Below are 19,001 nucleotides of genomic sequence, written 5' to 3'. Positions count from 1 at the left end.
ATTCATTTTCTTAAAGAGCTGTTTTCTTCTTTTCAGGGGTGTCATAGGAAAGCAGGGATACCAGTGTCAAGGTAAGAGGGTGTTGTATGAAGTAAATCCCTGGGAACCACAGGTCAATTCAGATCACGACTGCCTGTGGAAATGGGGGCTGGGTGGGATGAGACTCAGAGCTAGGTAGGCCCTGCATGGTCACGCTCTCTCTCTGTAAAGTGAGACCCTGATTTTCTTTTGTCCCTGCCTGGCCGTCACTCCACCATAGCTGTGTGGGACTAGATGTATAGGAGTGCCTGTGGGGACCACCATCTGCAGGTGACCAGGGGGCTCAGCCTTTTGGTGCAGTGTTTCTGGTGCACCTTCTTCTTTCCCCATGAAATGGAAAGCTTCAGGAAAATGCCCTTTGGAGGCCCTTGTGTCCTGAACTGGGTTCTGTGAGTTGTGTTAGCTCCCCACTCTCCCACTCCCTGAAGAAGCTTCCTCCCCTGCTTGTTTTACTCTGTCTCACTCATGGTCCTTGCTGCTTCGCTCTCTCCCTCTCTCTCTCTCTTTTTTTTTTTTTTTTGTCTCTTCTATACCATCATTAGCTCTTAAACATTTAACAGTTGCCTGAAAGTATGAGAGGGTTTGTTTCTTCCCCAGTTAATTGACTACAAACGCAAGGTTAAGCTATCTAGAACTGGAGGGCGGTATGTGATGAGGCCATGCTGAGGCTTCTCTGTGGTTGGAACTGGGAGCCCAGTCCCTGGTTGACTCGAGCCTCACCCCGGGGGACTGGGGCAGCTCCTGTGGGATGTGGCTGTGTCCTGGGGTAACGTGTGCACAGTTACAGATGTGACAGTCCTTAGATTCCTTGTATCACCTACTGCCCACACTGGCCCATGACACTACAGACAGAGCGTCAGCCATTTCTTGGGGAAGTATTACATAAAATGAAAAATTTAAAATTTGGCACAAAAGGTATATCCAGATCAAGGAGCCAGAGAACTTCTATGTCACAGAATACCCACTCACGTGCTGCTGGCCTCCCTACCACCCCAGCCAGCCCTGGTGGGACCTTGAATGGGACACAGGGGTGCCTTCCAACTGGGCGATTGTTTCCTGACGCTGGCATGGAGAAGCAAGAAAATTGATTGGTACTCCTGGAACTGGAGTTGCTGATGCCCTTTGGATATAAATGGTCCATTCTTCTCCAGAGCATTTAGGAGAGCCTAATGGCTCTGATGGCAGAGTGCTTTGAAGTGATTGCATGAAGGGCTTCAGGTAGGGCATCACAATAAGACTCTGCATTGGAGGCAGAAGAGGCAGGGCTCCCCTCGCTCCTCCGCAGAGACCTCACTGAATCCTGGGATGGAACCTTTCTTCCCCTGCTTGTTGCTCAGCTCTCTCATGTTTTGCTGTTTGCAGTCTGCACTTGCGTGGTCCACAAGCGATGCCATGAGCTCATAATTACGAAGTGTGCTGGATTAAAGAAACAGGAAACTCCCGACGAGGTAAATATTTATAACATTGAAATTCTGGGCTTTCTTCCCTGCCATCCCCACCCTCCACTGCCTCCTCTGTGGTCCCCAGGAAAAACCTTATCTCTCTGAGGTCCTGTTGCTTTCTTCATTGTGTTGATCAAAAATGAAGGGAGTTGTCCACAGCCTTCCAGCATGAGGTACAATCTACAGAATGAGTGCAGCTCAAAGTCGGGCTTGTGTGTGTGGATATGATGCCAAGGGTTGTATGGTCCCCAAAAGAAAGCCCAGAGGAAAATTTGAGTTGTTTTATGTCATTATCTCATCGAAACAGTGAAAGGACTCACTGACATGTCAAGGGCTCCACACAGCTCATAAACAGCGAGAGACAGAACACACAGCAGGAATCTTATCTTTATGAGGTGATGGAGGAATGGAGTGGGATTAGCGAATCTAAGAAACACTTAAGAGGCTGGAAGAACCACAGTAATAACAATAGCTGACATTCATTGGGTACTCACTGTGCCTTGATTTAAGCACTTTATCGTATATTATTTAAAGCCATAACAACCTTAATAAGATCTATCTTCATTTTCCAACAGAAAAAATAAAAGCGTAGAGAGGTCAAATTAACTTGCCTTAAACCTCACATCCCAGTATGTGAAAAAGCCAGCCAGTCTGTTCCAGAGTCTGAGTCCTTGACGACGGTACTATGTTCCCTTCATCTTAGAAACTAGTGTCAGATTGACTGTTACAAAAGTTGTTAGGGGTAAAGAAGCAAAAAAATTTGACTTGAAGCCAGGTTTCTCTTAACTGAGTAATTGAGAGAAGAGTGGATCCACTAACAGAGGTTAAAAAAAAAAAACCTCTTAGAGAAAATGACAGGTGTAAATGTGAGTAGAGGAGTTATCTGTGTTCACAACAGTTGATTTCAAAGACATACTTTTATTTCTTGGTGAAATAAATAAATATCATATAATCATAGGCCATTAGTGTGAGAAAGACCCTGGGTGGGATTACAATCAGATAGGTTTATAATCAGATAGGTTTATAATTAGGCTTCCAAAAGGAGTCCCTTCTATTTTTAAGAAGCAGGGTCTTCTACCTGCTTCTTAAAAATAGTTCAACAAAGTGACACCTTGACACCCAAAACATTTTCCATCTTTATGGAAAGCATTTCCATCTCCTTTTAATTTCACACCATCTCTGGAAAGCAGGAAGGGACAAGGCTTAGACTGAGCATCCCATGTCCCTGGAAAGCAGACGGCCCAAAGCACCAAAGTCGTTTACTGAGGTCCTACAGTCACGGTAGGAAATCGCAAGTCACTGTCGCCTGGCTCTCCTGACTCCTGCTCTAGGATCGTAACCATAAGTATGCTGTTACTCTCATTAGTTTTTTAAGTGAATGAAAGAAAAAGATAATTTCCTTGCTGTGTGTCTTTCTTCTTAGGGACATTTTATTGAGCATTTATTGAGCACTTCCTGTATGCCAGATGATTGCTCCATGGCCCACAGAAACAAAGAGGAATACACGATTCCTGCTCTTAAGGAGATCATAACTCTCAATAAGTTTTTAAAAAATGATCTCATAAGTTTTATCAATTGTGAACCTCTGCAGATATCTAAACCTCTTTCACACCTCCTTGGAAGGAGACCCTATGACTTCATGCCATGCAGGCTAGAGGGTTGAGATTTGAAATGCACAGAACCCAGCTTTAATCTGTGACCTAGTTTTTCTGATTGTATTTTCTGGCATATTGAACACTGAAAAGAAGTTACCAATGAGGCGTGTTCCCAAACTTGGTACATGTCCCAAGGGAGATCAATTGCCAGGGATTGACTGGGTTTCTTAGTGGAATTGGTTGCCTGTCCTGCTGCTCCTTGAAGCCAGTCTCTTAGTTACTATATTCCTGACCCATCAGGGTGATGACTGTGCCCTCTGCTGGGCACAGCCCTCGGGGGGCGAACCTTCAATTTCATTCTTTTGTGTAACCATCTGTAGTGTGAGACATGTACACACTCATCATACATATACACCCCACACCCACATAGCTCTAAACACCAAGCATCTAATGCCCTCCCATTAAAAGGGGGCTCTGCCAACGGGCTCCCTGGAACTTTTGGCCACAAGCACTCGGCCGATGCCCTCATCCTGTCTTGTGTCTCTGTGCTCACACTTAGGACTCTTGCCATTCCCCGACTAACCAAGAATGCTCTCTTTGTGTCATCTTCCTTCCTTCTCTTCATCTTCGGCTTTTAGTCTTCCGGTTCTATCTTTCTCCCTGTTCTCCCTGCCCGAGTCCTTCCTGTTGGCCTCACTCACCGCTCTCCGGCTGTATCTTCCTCTGAGTGCTGTGTGCATCGGAACTACACCTGTGCTGGCATCCTGGGTGGTCGCAGTCTCCCTGATCCTGCAGCACAGTCTTATGTGTCAGTCATCATTCTCACCCACCATCGTCTGATACTTTAGAGTCCTTAGTGGTTGCAGCTGAGGGTCACACAGCTCTCCTGCCCCCACAGACCTCCTAGTCACCTGGGATGCTTCCCGACCTCTTTACCTTGGCTGTCCCCACATCCCTTTGGGGCTAGTCCTGGGAGACCACGACTCTCCTCTTAGTATCGACCCAGCATGTCTTTAGTACCTACAGTAATATGTTTCCTGCCTCTTCTACCCCCAGGGTCTCACTGATCCCACAATCCTGTCACCTAATGACAACTCTTCAAGGCCAAAATGTGAGGTGCAGATTGACTGCTGTGTGCCATGGGATTTGGAGGTGTGGAGTCCCGGATGGGACTGGTAGCGGATCAGAGTCCACAGAGAAAGTGGGGTCAGGGCCCTGGGAGGAAGGCTGTCTTCACCATGTTCCCAGGGAAGCTTCAGAGCAAGGAGCTTGGCTTTGACCCTGTGCTTTGCCGTTCCTGCAGGTGGGCTCCCAGCGATTCAGTGTCAACATGCCTCACAAGTTCGGGATCCACAACTACAAGGTCCCCACCTTCTGCGACCACTGTGGCTCCTTGCTCTGGGGCCTCTTGCGGCAGGGTCTGCAGTGCAAAGGTAAGGCGCTGGGTCCTGCTCTCCCCCTGCCCTTGCACCTGAGCCCCTGCTGTGCTCCCCTTAAAGAACCTTTCTTCTTGGAGCCTCGAGAGTGCTTTCCAGGGCTGACCAAAGGACTGGGCCCAAGCCCTTGCTAAGCCGTTGTTAGTTACTCTGAGCATTTGCAGGCAGTCTGTGTGCAGAGGCCTTCCAGCGGACTCCGTAGAGGGAATTAGAAGGGAGAAAGTGTGACTCCACCTTCTAAGACAGTGAACAAGCTGGGGCCACAAGATGAGTATGAAAAAGTGCAGGAAAAAATTAAGGAAAAGATACACTGGAGTATAAGAGAAGAAAAGTTTTTGGAGTTAGACTGTAAAATAAGTCATAGACATTTTTCTGTCACCATCCATGGTTCAGAGTTTACTTTTGGAAAAACACCTGCTAAAATGCTGTCACATAAGACAGATTGCTCCTTCATAGACCTGTGATGGATGTTATATTATCCCCCTGGCCCCCATGAGGAAATAGGCTCAGAGACTAATTTAACCTCTTCATGTAGCTCATGAGCAGAAGTAGGGTTTGAACCTTGACCTCTGGGTCTGAGTTTCCTCCTTTATTTCCTGCTGTTCTGCCTTTGAATTCACTTCTGCTCAAATGAGTGTGCTAAGTGACACAGGTAATACCACATAATATGGGGAGGTGGGTTCACACTCGGGGGTCTAATAGAAGTCCAGTGTCACAAGCTAGTCTAACTTGTTCACAGAGTTGGACAACCATGAACTATTGGCCAGGAATATCTCACAGACACTATTTAAAAACACTTTTTTATTATTTTATTAAATATTAACATTTTAAATTTTACTATTTAAGTAAATTTAAGCTTAAAAATGAAAATGTATTAAGCTGTTAAATTTGTTATAAAAGCAATATTTTATTATTACTGAATGCATCATTAGTAAATTCCTATTATGAAAAAATTAGAGAACAGCTAAAGTTTAAGAAGGAAATTGAAGCTGTGAACCGATTGGTCACTGAAAGGATCCCAATGAGAAATTATAAAGATTGGAAATAAGGTATTGGCTGTAGTGGGAATAGAGAAGGAAAATAACCTAGGAGGTGTTGATGAGTGATTTATTGTCTGTAGTGATCAGATCCAACTGGGAGGATGGTGACACCACTCGCTGAGACAGGGAACCCAGGAGAGAGGGCAGGGTTGGAGGTAGAGATGGTGGAGTTGAGCTGGGGATGTGTTAACTTTGAGGTGCCAGTGGAAAGTACATGAAGCTGTCTGACTGTTGGAAATTCTCATTGAAACTCAGGAAAGATGTCTAGGTGGAGCTTTTAGATTTGGATTTGTCAGTGTTTGAGTGGTAGTTAACCTATGAAGTAGATGTCATTCCCAGGATAAGTACCTTGAGTGAAGAAAGAAGAAGACAGCTTGGGAATCTGGGGATGAGGTAGGGTATCAGCATCCTAGGATGAGTGTGCAACGGAGCTGCACGCTCTGAGGGGAGGGCCTCAGAGATAGGAGGGAAAGTGGCAGGGAATGGAATCATAGAAGCCAAAAGAGCTGAGAGTACTTTTTAAAAAAATTTAAAAGGGAGTGATGGATAGTGCCAAATGCTTCCAAAAAGTTATTTAAAGTAAAAAGTGCAACATGGGAAAATAGAACTACATATGATCCAGCAACTCCACTTCTGGCTATTTTCCTGAAGAAATAGAAACACTAATTTAAAAAGATACACATACCCCTGTGTTCATTGCGACATTATTTACCATAGCCAAGATATGGAAGCAACCTAAGTATCCATCAACAGATGAATGGGTAAAGAAGAGGTGTTGTGTGCACACACGTGCGCACACACACACACATGCACAGTGTAATAGTACTCAGCCATAAAAATTAATTAAATCTTGACATTTGTGACATGAGTAGACCTAGAGGTATTATGCTTAGTTAAATAAGTCAGACAGGGAAAGACAAATGGTGCATAGAATCTTGTTGTTGTTACTGTTGTTCAGTTGCTAAGTTGCATCTAACCCTTTGTGACCCCATGGACTGCTGCACACCAGGCTTCCCTGTCCTTAACTATCTCCCTGAGCTTGCTCAAATTCATGTCCACTGAGTCATTGAGTCTAACTATCTCATCCTCTGCCGCCCTCTTCTCGTTTTGGCTTCATTCTTTTCCAGCATCAAGGTCTTTTCCAGGGAGTCGGCTCTTCACATCGGGTGGCCAAAGTCTTGGAGCTTCAGCTTCAGAATCAGTCCTTCCAATGAATATTCAGGGTTGATTTCCTTTAGGTTTGACTGGTTTGATCTCCTTGCAGTCCAAGGGACTTTCAAGAATCTTCTCCAGCACCACAATACATAAAACAGAAGCAGACTCATAGATATAAAGAACAAACAGGTGGTTTGCTGGAGGGGAGGTGGATGGGGGATGAGGGAAATTAAGAGGTACAGACTTCCAGTTACAAAATAAAAGTTACAGAGATGAAATGTACAACATGGGGCATAGACTGAACAATACTGTAGTATCTTTGTATGGTGACAGATGGTAACTAGGCTTCTTGTGGTGCTCATTTTGTAATGTATAGAAATATTGAATCACTATGTTTGTGCACCTGGAACAAGCATGGTATTGTAGGTCAGTTATGCTTCAATAAAACTGAAAAAAAAAGGTAGAACATGGGGTTGTATTTAACAATAAGGAGATCACTAGTGTACTCAGCAGGGGCTATCTTGATGGGGATGAGCGCCCAAGTGCAGAGGCTGGAGTGAAAACAGAATGTGAAGTATTTCCAGGATATTTTATATAATCAGAAAAAAGACAGTGGAAAAAGAGACCATTAATAAGCCAGGAGAGACAGGGGATTGTTGATAGAACAGGGATAAAGAGATGGATATCCCTCCTCCTAGTAAAAGGAAAGACTCAAAGCCAGGCCTGGCATGTCCTGTGTCAGGGAAGGGAGTCCAGGAGGAGATGACTGGCAGAATGGTCATTTAAGTTCTGAATCTTTTGAGGGCACTGCAGCTAAAAATAAGTTCCTTTTTAAATTAAGTTTTTAAAGGAAACTCCTACTGTTTTCCATAGTGGCTGTGTTAATTTACATTCCTTCCTACAGTGTAAGAGGATTCCCTGCTCTCACACCCTCTCCAGCATTTATGTATAAAATAGATCACTAAGGAGAACTACTTTATAGCACAGGGAACACTACTTGAAACTGTGGTGACCTAAATGGGAAGGAAATCAAAAAAAGAGGGGATATATGTGTATGGCTTCCCTGGTGGCTCAGACTGTAAAGAATCTGCTTGTAATGAAGGAGACTCAGGTTCGATCCCTGGGTTGGAAAGATCCCCTGGAGAAGGGAATGGCAGCCCACTCCAGTATTCTTGCCTGGCAAATGCCATGGACAGAGGAGCCTGGCAGGCTATAGTCCATGGGTTTACAAAGAGTTGGACACAACTGAGTGACTAACACACATGTATATGTATGGCTGATTCACTTTGCTGTACCACATTGCAAGCAGGATATTGTAAAGCAACTATGCTCCAACAAAAATAAAAAAAAAAAAAAGGTCAGCAGATAGAAGACAACCCCAGACTGTGGCACTTCTAACACGAGAGCAGAAAAATCTTTTTAATTACTCTGTTTCTGATGTTGATAATAAATAAGATTAGGTAGTGATGATATTAATTAGAGTGTTATCAGTGATGAAAGACAATAAATAGCACGCCATTTCATTACCTAACCCTTGTTAATTTCCCCAACTTTGATCAATACAGACTTTGGCCAGACTTCTGAGTGGGGCAGCGGGGGAAGAGAGTTCCCTTACTTCTGAAATTCGAGATCCTTTTCAGAGTTGACGTGAGAAGTAAGGGAGGTGTGGAAGGCACGAGGAGGGTTGGAAATATCTGTCGTAAGAAGTGAGGACGAATAGGACAGGAGAAAGTGCTGGCCGCTGACACATCTTATGTTATCTGTGAGCTTCCCAGATGTTGTTTCCCTTTCTAGAATTCCAGCAGATGACCTGAAAGAAACAGGGCCTGTCCAAAATTCTTTTTGCCATTAAGTGACATGGAAACAAAAAGAAGAGAAAGAAAACAATGCAGCAGGAGTCTTGAATGCTTTCAGCAGAAGAGTGATGCATTTTTGGAAAGTTGAGTAGTGATTGCCAGGAAGCAGAGCGCCTGCTTTGGATGGGACTCTGATGAGGCCATGTCTGGTTTTAAGTAACTCTATTAATTATTGACCTATCTAGGGAATCTAAATGAAGGCACCATCATCTCATAAATATTGATAACTTAAGGAGGCATCCCAGACACCCAGACGTGGCTGCCAGGGCTGTGGGTCCCTGGATGACCCTGGGAGAAGGCAGGGCCAGGGGACGGTGTGTTCAGCTCTGTTTTGGCAGGAAGCGCCCCAAGCCTGCTCAAGTAAAAGATGGGGAGAATGAGGCTGCCTCAAGCGAGGATTCCTGGTCACTGGAGCCCAGCGGGACATGAGAGGAACAGGCTACACAGAGATGAGAAGGTAGAGGCCATTCAGAACTTAGGGCCCCAACAAAGGTTTACAGATACTCCTGTCCTATCCTCTGTTACCATGATTTGACTTTTTCCCTCTTGTTCCTTTTCTCCTCCTGCTGCGCTTTTCTCTCTCAATGTATTTTTTAGATTCACAGTAAAACTGAGCAGAAGGTACAGAGATTTCCTGTATATAGCCTGCCCCCACATATACCCAGCCTCTCCCACCATCAACATCCCCCACCAGAGAAATGCATTTGTTAAAGAGTTGCTGAGCTTAAACTGACATATCATAATCACCCAATATCCATAACTTACATTAATTTCACTCTTGGTGTTGGACACTGCGAGTTTTGACAAATGTATAATGACAGGTATCTACCTTACAGTACCATACAGAGTGGTCTCACTGCCCCCCAACCCCCTATGTTTTCTTCTCGCTTTTTATCCTTTTTCAGCCTCAAGTCTTTTTGTCCCTGCAGGCCCCTTATCCTGTGGAGAGGGTGATGGCCAGAAGAGGCTGAGACGGTCCTGGGAAGGGGCCCCTCTTATCTGGGTATAAGTCTGGTTCCACTCCTTTGATTGCTAAGAAAAAGAAATAAAAAATTACTGACCTGCCTGGTGTCTCAGAGCAAGTCCCCAGGGAGCTAGAGTTACACCCAGGCAGCTGGCTCCTGCGCTGCCTCTGGTCTGTGATCCCCACCCTCTCCTATCTATGGAGACTCCATCAGGTCTGCACCTTTGTTGAATCAGGCTGGCTTGGCCTCCTGGACTGGAGCCCCCATCCCCTGGTCATGGTGGGATACAAGCCACTTGACCTGCTGGTCTGTGGCTTCAGTTTTCTTGCCCGTCCCACTCCTGGGGATAAAACATTTAGGTGTTTTCAATGAAATGGGTTTTTCTCGAGCTTGCGTCTATAGGGAAGGATCCATGACATGGTCCCTGTCACTCTCCTTTCAGCCTGAAGTTGCCTGAGCCACATGGGTACAAGGTGGTGGATATACTCTTCCAGAGACTGTCCCTCTGTCAGCCAGGGAGAGAGAGCATAATCACCCCCTTTTACTGGCGGAAACTGGAGACCAGTGTGCACAGAGGGATACAACCAGGGACCTGTGGGAACCCACCACCGTCCTCTGGGCAGCCTCCTCCCTCCTACCGCCCAAGAGGGGTCAGTCACTTGGAGAATGCTCACAGGCTGTGTTTGAGTAACCGAGCTCCTTTATCAGGGTAGAAAGACACCAGCACTAAAGCAAGATATTTCGTTACTGTCTTTTTTTTTTTTTGGCCACCTAGCAGGGCCCTAGCTTCTCAACCAGGGATTGAACCTGTGCCCTTGGCAGTGAAAGTGCAGAGTCCTAACCACTGGACCACCAGGGAATTTCCTCCTGTCCTTTTTCTTATGATTTAAGTGCTGGTACTGTTGCGCTGTACCTCTCTATAGACTCATTGAGGGTCTGTCTGAGCACCTCAGCCACTATTAGACGGTGCGAAAATGAACTTCAAATGTTCAAATACTAGCGTCACTGAGGCATTTGAACTCTTTTTGTTCTTCATTTTATTTTAAGTCTACTGCTTCCTTAACCTGACCTTCACCTGCACAGTGAATGCCTCCAGGGTCCCCTCACATGTGCTTTATTTCTCCATTGACTTATGGAGTCAGTTTCCCCAGAGAGAAAGACTCCCAATACCTTATTGTTTCCTTCTCTGAAGAAGATGTGGGGTTCTCACCTGCCCTGGCCACCCACCCCGCTCCCCACTTCTCTTCTGCCTGTGAGCTCGCACGTCTCCAGCGCAGTCGCCTTGACATCACCCAGCATCTGGAGCAGTTTAACAGAAAGCCAGACCTCTTTACACAATTCTGTCTGCCCTGCAGGGCCTGCAGCAGCCCTGGCTTTCCTGTGCTCCTCTGGGGTGAGGCCCCTGCTCCTGCCTGTCCACCCTGACTGCGGCCCTGTGCCAAGGTAGGGAACGAGGTACAGCTGGAAAAGGTCTGGCCTGGAGAGTCCTGAAGAGTCTCCTTCCTGGCTTCTTGACTCTCCCTGAGATCTTATCCTAATAGCAGCTGTGAGCCGAGGCTACTTTTGTGGACTAAAGGATAGAGAGTCACTCCCATTCCTGCAGGTAATGAAGAACAGGCCATCTATTTGGGGCAAACCCCCTAGGCAGAGAGCTGGAAGCAGTGAAGATCCCAGATTGGGAGTCCAGGATACTGGTCTGTGCTGGTTCTGCCACTACAGATAGGAGGAAGGGAAGGTTTTCTCTCTCCCTTCCCTTCCCTTCCTTTCTTCCTTCCTTGCATTTTAAAAAAGTGGATATTAAAAAAAAAAAAAAAAAAAACAGTAAAGTTATGAAAAAGGATTTTTATTCTCATCAGTTTTGAAAATATCAGCCCTTTGCTATTATTTTTTAACAGTTTCCTTGTCATAGGGCTTCCCTGGTGGCTCAGCTGGTTAAGAATCTGCCTGCAATGCGGGAGACCTGGGTTCGATCCCTGGGTTGGGAAGATCCCCTGGAGAAGGGAAAGGCTACCCACTCCAGTATTCTAGCCTGGAGAATTCCATGGACTGTATAGCCCATTGGGTCACAAACAGTTGGACACAACTGAGCAACTTTCACTTTTCCTTGTCATATCTTCAACTTTTATTTGTATTTTTACAATTAAAAAAGCACAAATAATACACAAATAATTCTCACTATGAATGATTCTAGCAAGACTTAAGTATATGTATGAAAATATTAAAGTCTGCTATATTCTCTTACCATGTCTATCTCTGGCCCTAACCACTGCTAACAATTTGCTGGGGTCCTTTGAAGCCTTTTTGTGCACATTTGCTACTCCCAGTCTTGTCTCCTGCCCGGGACTCTGCATCAAGCACTCTCCCACCCCTGCTAACCTCCATGACACAGCATACCACTTCCTGCTCACAGCTGTGTGTGTCTTGCCCCTGCGCATGGTGTGGCTGGCTGTAACGCGTTATGCTATCAAGCCACTGCTCTGGCTCACCCACAGGGCCAGACCACCCTCATGTAGAGAGATTTCTGGAGAACACTTAGGCCTGCCCATCTCCCTTTGTCATTGTTTTCTCACAAGGTCTTCTGCCTGCTTTGGGAGGATTCCTGACAGCCTAACCCACCCCACTGCAACACCAGCTTTGATCTCAGCTATGGAAAGGGTGGGAACATGGAAACCAAAATGAAGGTCAGCATGCCCCAGCCCCCGTCTGTCCTGAGGACAGCACGCCTGCCACAGCACCACCTAAAGCACCGAGTAGGAGCTCAACAAATGTGTGATGAGACCCTGGGCAGAAGTAGAATAATGATCTTCCTTTTTGAAGAGCCCCAGCAGTGCAGCTCATCCCGGTGAAGCGGTTGAAAAATGAACAATATGAAGCAGCCTAGAACGGGAATACTCAGGGAACTGGCAGCTGGGTGCTCACCAGTCCGGATGACGGAGAGAAGGGGGTGATTCAACTGGTTTGACTGCCTTGCGTTACTATAAACGAGCTTCTTTTGGTTCTAACATTTACTTTCTCTTCCTGACCTGCGGCCTCCAGATGTTACTTCCAGCTTCTGAGAACCCCACTGTGGCTGCTTAAATTATGTCAAGTTCCCTTCTCTCAGCCAGCTTTGCCCTCATGTTTCCAGGCTTTTCAAAGAGCTTTCAAAGTCGCTTTTTCATGTGGTTCATATTAACTGACATGTCACTGGGTTTTTTTTTAACCTTACATATTAAGACAACTACACAGTTCTCCCAAAGAAATAACAGAATTTTTAAAAATGAAAAATGAAGTCCCCAAAAATCTTTCTTGTTTTGCTGACCAGTCAACCTGAGCGAATTTGTTTCATTAGGATGGACAGGTCTGGTGTTACAACACCAGAGGGCGCCAGCGGCTAAATCACATAGATAAACTACCCGTGCTACAAAATTCTTTCTTCATTCGGTTGCTTCATTCTTGTCCATTCTGTCACCTCAAGAAGAAACAGAAGAGAACTTGTATGAGATAGGATGACTGGACAGGTGCAGATGAGCTGAGCTGAGTGTCAGAGACTAGCTTTGCTAAGGGCAGTGGGACAGAGAATTCAGAGTGCTATTGCCTGGAGTCTGGCATAGGTCTGAGGATTTTTGAGCATTTTTAATAATAACTCAATTAATGTAGGTGGCACCATGGCCAGGCTGTGATGGAGCTTTCTTTTTGTGTATATTGCCTTTCTCAAAGTTCCCCTCCCATCAGCTCCCCTATCCCCATATTCCTGCCTTTGGCTCTGTGGGCATCTTCAGCCATGTAATTTCACTTGAGCTCTTCAAGCCTGGGTTGGAGATGGAGAGTCGGGTCAGTGCTGTCCCTCCTCCAGGTCAGTGGTCAGGTAGTGCAGAACCCTTAGGTCTGGCCATCCTGCCTGGTTTTATTCCAGAAAATCTGTGTATGTGTATGTGTGTTAATAGACTTTAGCTTTTGGAGTAGTTTTAGGTTCAGAGCAAACTTGAGGAGCAAGTACAAAGATTTCCAGCATACCCTCCTACCCCCACCCACAGACAGCCTTCCTCACTATCAGTATCCACACCAGAGTGATACATTTGTTAAATCAATGAACTTGCATTGACACATCATTATCCCTCAGTTTACATTAGGGATCACTCTTCATACTAGACATCCTGTGGGTTTAGACAAATGTACAACATGTTTTATCCATCCTTATAGTATTTATACATAGTAGTTTCACTGTCCTGAAAATCCTCTGTGCTTTGGCTATTTATTCTTCCCTGCCTCCCCTGCAGCCACTGACAGTCCCTGATCCTTTTACAAGTCCACAGTCTTGCTTTTCTGTCATGGAGGAGGATGTCATGTAGTAAGAGCTATATACAATGTGTAGGTTTTTTTTCAGGTTGGCTTCTTTCACTTAGTAATATGCAATTAAGGTTCTTTTATGTCTTTTCATGGTTTAATAGCTAATGTATTTTTAGTACTGACATATATTCAGTTGTATGCATGTACCACAATTTAGTTGTTCAGCTACTGAAGGACATCTTAGTTGCTTTGAAGTTTTCATAATTATGAATACAGTTGTTGTACACATCCATATGCTGGTTTTTGTGTAGACCTACATTTTCAACTCATTTGAGTAAATACCAGGAGTGTTATTGTAATGTCTTCTTGGAAAATTGTCCCTTGTTGTGCCCTTTGATATCTCTGATAACTTTCCTTGCTCTGAAGTCTTCTCTATCAGAAATTAATGTAGCTACTCCTGCTTTCCTTTAATTAGCATTAGCATGGTGTATCTTTCTCCATACATTAATTTTAATCTATATGTATCTTACATATTTAAAGTGTGTTTATTCTGGATAATATGTACTGGGTTTTCTTTCTTGATCCACTCTGACAATCTCTGTCTTCTACTCAATGTATTTAGACCATTGACATTTAAAGTGATTTTCAATATATTTGGATTAATGACCATCTTTTTTGTTATTGTTTTCCATTTGATGCCCTTGCTCTTTGTTTCTATTTTTGTCTTTCACATTTTTCCACCTTTTGTGGTTTTAATTGAACAATTTATAAGATTCCATTTTTTCTCTTTTCTTAGCATATCCATTCTTCTGTTATTTTTTAAAACTTATTTTCATGGTTGCCCTAGAGCTTGCAGGATACATTTATAACTAATCCAAGTTCACTTTCAAATAGTGCTCTAATACTTCACAGATAGCACAGGTATTGCATGTATGCTAAGTTGCTTTAGTTGTATCCGACTCTTTGCAACCCCATGGACTGTAGCCCGCCAGGCTCCTCTGTCCATGGGATTCTCCAGGTAAGAATACTGGATTGGGTTGCCATTTCCTCCTCCAGGGGATCTACCTGACCCAGGAATCGAAACAGCATCTCTTATGTCTCCTGCATTGGCAAGCAGGTTCATTACTTCTCGTGCCACCTGGGAAGCCTCAGGTGCAAGTATTAATACCTTATAATAACAAAGTATTTCTTATTCTTCTGTCCTCCTCCTCATATCATTATTGTCATTCATTTCACTTATACAGAAGCATATATTTTCTATACATATGGTATATATAAGCATAATAATTGAAAACATCATTGCTATTGTTATCTTGAAAAATTATCTGTTAGGTCAAGTAAAAATTAAAAAAATAAAACTTTGTATTTTACCATCACTTATTCCTTCTCTGATGCTCTTCCTTTCTTTATGTAGATCTGAGTTTCTGATGACTGAAGGAAGGAAAATGACTGATAGCTCTTTCCTTCTTTCTGAAGAGCTCCTTTTAACACTTCTTGCTAGGCAGGTCTATTGGCAATAAAGTTCCTCAATTTTTATTTGTCTGAGAAAGTCTTTATTTCTCCTTCACTTTTGAAGGATAATGTCACAGGGTACAGAATTCTGCATTTTTTTTCCCCCTCTCAATGCAGTAGGTCCACTACATATGAACTTTGAGGTTGCTAACTTTCAAAGATGTGAATGTGTGTTCACATGACCAGGCATGTAAGTGAGTCACATGCCTGGTATACATTGTCACATGTGTGCCTCCTCTATAAGTGTGTGCTTTTGTGTCCTGTATAAAGTACAGTAGTACAGTAACTTTATTTCAAGCCCAGGATGTCTAGGAGCAAGTGTACAGGCAGTGTTGATGTTACTGTCACTGCTAAGAATCACCAGCTGTTGTACTTCACTATTATACTTTTCAAGGTACTATGGCACTACAAGAGTAAAAGATACTGTACTGTAAGATTAAAAATGTTTTCTTTATTTTTTTTTTTTTTTATTTTTTTTTTTTTAATATTATTTTATTAGTTGGAGGCCAATCACTTTACAACATTTCAGTGGGTTTTGTCATACATTGACATGAATCAGCCATATAGTTACATGTATTCCCCATCCCGATCCCCCCTCCCACCTCCCTCCCCACCCGACTCCTCAGGGTCCTCCCAGTGCACCAGGTGGGATACATGAGTTTTCTTTATTTTTATATTTGTTTTTTATAAACAAATATTATAAATCTATTACAGTACAGTGCTACATAGCCAGTTGTGTTAGTTGAGTACCTAGGCTAACTTTATCGGCCTTAATTGGATTTATGAACATGCTCTTGGAACAGAGCTAGTTCATATGAAGGGGGTTTATTGTACTTTAAATATTTCACTCTACTCTCTTCTTGCTTATGTGGTTGCCGAGAAGTCAGATGTAATGCTTGTCTTTGCTTCCCTTTGGGTAAGGTGTTATTTCCTTCTGACTTCTTTCAAGATTATTTTTCTTTATCTTTGATTTTCTGCAGCTTGTATATGATATGCCTAGATGTAGTTTGATATTGGTTTTGTTCTTTTTCATTTATTCTGTTCTTTCCTGTTATTTGTTGGTGTTCTCTAAGCTTCCTGGGTCTGTAGTTTGGCATCTGAATTCCATTTGAGGGCATTCTCAGTCATTTTTACTTCAATTTTTTTTTTTCACTTTTCCCTTTTTTTTTCTCCTTCTAGTATTCCCATACACGTTACACCTTTTGCAACTGTTCTATATTTCTTAGATATTCTATATCTTTTTTTCCAGTATTTCTCCTTTTGTTTTTCTGTTTTAAAATTTTCTATTGACATATACCCTTAGCATATTAATCATAGTTGCTTTAAATTCCTGGCCTGGTTATTCCAGCAACCCTGCCATGTCTGAGTCTGGTTCTGCTTCTTGCCTTGTTTTTTTTTTTTGCCTTTTGATATGCCTCACATTTGTGTGTGTGAGAGAGGGATAGTCAGACATGAAATGTCAAGTAACAGGAACAGCAGTAATAGGCCTTTAGTACCGTGGTGGTAAGGCGCTGGGGGAGGGGAAGCATTCTGTAGTCCTGAGGTTAGATCTCAGTCTTTGTGTGAGCCTGTTTCTCTGAACTGTGAGGTTATGCATGTTTCTCAGGGCTCCCCCCAGCTTGTATAGGACTGGATAGCTAACACAGGTTGGAGTTGGGTGTCTTCCTCCCCCTAGGTTGCCTCGGAACTGATAAAGCTGCAGTGGTTTAGTCTCTGATGAAATAGCTTCTTCTAAGAGCCAGCCTTGTTAAGAACAGGGAGCTCTGCTGTGTTTCAGAATTCCTTTCCTGTCTCCCTGTGATCAGCGTGAGGGATTTCTTTCTCCAATATTCACTGTGAGAACATGCTCAAACAACTAGAGGTAAAACTCACAAAAGTGGGGGACCGTGTGACGGGGTCAGCCTAGAGTCTTTGACAGATCGCCCACGCTGGGACCCGACGGTTCACCCTTTTGGGCAGGCTTCCCTTCCCTGTGCTGGTTTTCCACTGGGTTGCTGCTTGGGAGTTTCTGTTCCACTGAGTTATGATCCGTATCTGTCTCTCCCACAGGGCAGCGGTTTGCCCTGTGATGTTACTTCTCTGTTAAATCTTAAGAAGAGTTGTTGATTTTCCAGTTTGTTCAGCTTTTTACTTGTTAGGACAGAGCAACAACTTCCAAGCTCCTCACATGCTGGACTGGAGATCAAAACAGTTTATGTTTTCACCTTGGATGTCCTGCACCAAGGTCAGCTTAAGTGATGCAGATGAAACAAAAAACAAAATTCAAGCATGGCCTTTGTTCCTTTGAATCCAGATTTTGGATCTGAAAGGGACCTTGGAGGTCACCTTATTCAGGCTCCTCATTTTTAGAGATGAGCTTCTTTATAGGCTGTCTACTGTGAGTATTCCTTTCTTGGGAACATTCCCACATTACAGCAGAGTAATATAGTGCACTGTATACAGGGGACCCATTCGGGTTCAGCATCCAAATGAACTTTCTTAAGAGAAACCAATTAAATTCTACAGTCAGTGTACTGCTCCCTGAAAGGAAATTTCAGCGCAATTTTTATTTATCCATAGCCTGATTATCTCTGTGAGGTGATTGATTTTAGATCTGTGTGAGGGGATGATGGGTGATTTTTTTTATTATTCTTTTTTTGTCTTCCTGCATTTTCCAAATTCTAACAAATGAACGTGTGTTCCTTTTACAATCAGAGCACAATAAGGTAACATTTTAGCCCATGACCCTTTGGAAGCCTCTCCTCCGTGTCTCCTTACAGTCTGCAAGATGAATGTTCACCGGCGCTGTGAGACCAACGTGGCTCCCAACTGTGGTGTGGATGCCAGGGGTATCGCTAAAGTGTTGGCTGACCTGGGTGTTACTCCAGACAAGATCACCAATAGTGGCCAGAGGAGGAAAAAGGTAAGTGGTTCTTGGGTGATGTTTCTGGAGCTTCATGTGAGCCAGCATCTCCGTGCTATCTTCCTGAGAGTCCCTTGGAGTATAGTTCTGAGAATGCTGGGTTGAGATGCTGGACTTGAAACAGCATATGCTTAAAGAAAACAAAGAAGGAAAAGCCATGCAGGTAACACAAAAGTCTCCTTTGATTCCAGAGGTGACGAAAAGCCAAGCAAGTCTCAAGTGTTGTGTTTCTTAGGGGTACATCACCTTTGAGGTAAGGATTCTAGAATTCCCTCCAGAAAAGACTCAGTTCTAGACAGGGAAGTAGCCTTATCTGCCTCCAAGACTGGCATGAGAGCAATGTTCACATTTGAACTTTGCCTCTGGTATCACTATAATGAGGATAAATGGATGAAGAGCTGGAAACACATTCTTTTCTAGGGAGCAAGCCAAGAAGATTTGTGATAGTGCTGGCACTTGGCTGCCCGAGGAATATTGTTAATGTCCCACGACATGAAACATCTGGGCCTGTCTTTGGTGACCAAAGCCCTGTCTCTATCTGTGCGACATTCCGAATGTCAGTAGGAAAAGATCCATTTGCTAAGATGTTATTTTGGTAAGTCAGGGCCCACAGATGTAAACAGTGCTAAAGATATCTCTAGCATTTTGTTGAAGGCTCGTCCTAGCCTTGGCTCCTAGCCTAAAAAATGTAAGAAGGCTCTGAAAGAGTAACTTAATGAAAAAATGAGAACCATGTTAACTGGGCAAGAAATGCTGGTGGGGTGGTATGGGCAAGTGGCTCTCATTGTCC

General features: G+C 43.8%; 1 protein-coding gene across 2 annotated transcripts in view; it reads left to right on the top strand.

Moving 5' to 3' along the window:
• The window catches only part of PRKCE (protein kinase C epsilon), a 535,687-nt gene that overhangs the window by 338,219 nt on the left and 178,467 nt on the right, over positions 1-19,001 (top strand). For both annotated transcript variants that reach the window (XM_065929344.1, XM_065929345.1), the window contains exons 5-8: positions 37-71; positions 1,402-1,487; positions 4,380-4,509; positions 18,069-18,211. In XM_065929344.1, the coding sequence (XP_065785416.1) occupies positions 37-71; positions 1,402-1,487; positions 4,380-4,509; positions 18,069-18,211 (394 nt within the window). The remainder of the gene's footprint in view (positions 1-36; positions 72-1,401; positions 1,488-4,379; positions 4,510-18,068; positions 18,212-19,001) is intronic.

This window comes from Muntiacus reevesi, chromosome 3 (assembly GCF_963930625.1).
Source record: "Muntiacus reevesi chromosome 3, mMunRee1.1, whole genome shotgun sequence".
Classification (NCBI taxonomy): domain Eukaryota; kingdom Metazoa; phylum Chordata; class Mammalia; order Artiodactyla; family Cervidae; genus Muntiacus; species Muntiacus reevesi.
Note: the sequence above shows the minus strand (reverse complement) of the source record. Positions and strands in the feature narration are given on the sequence as shown.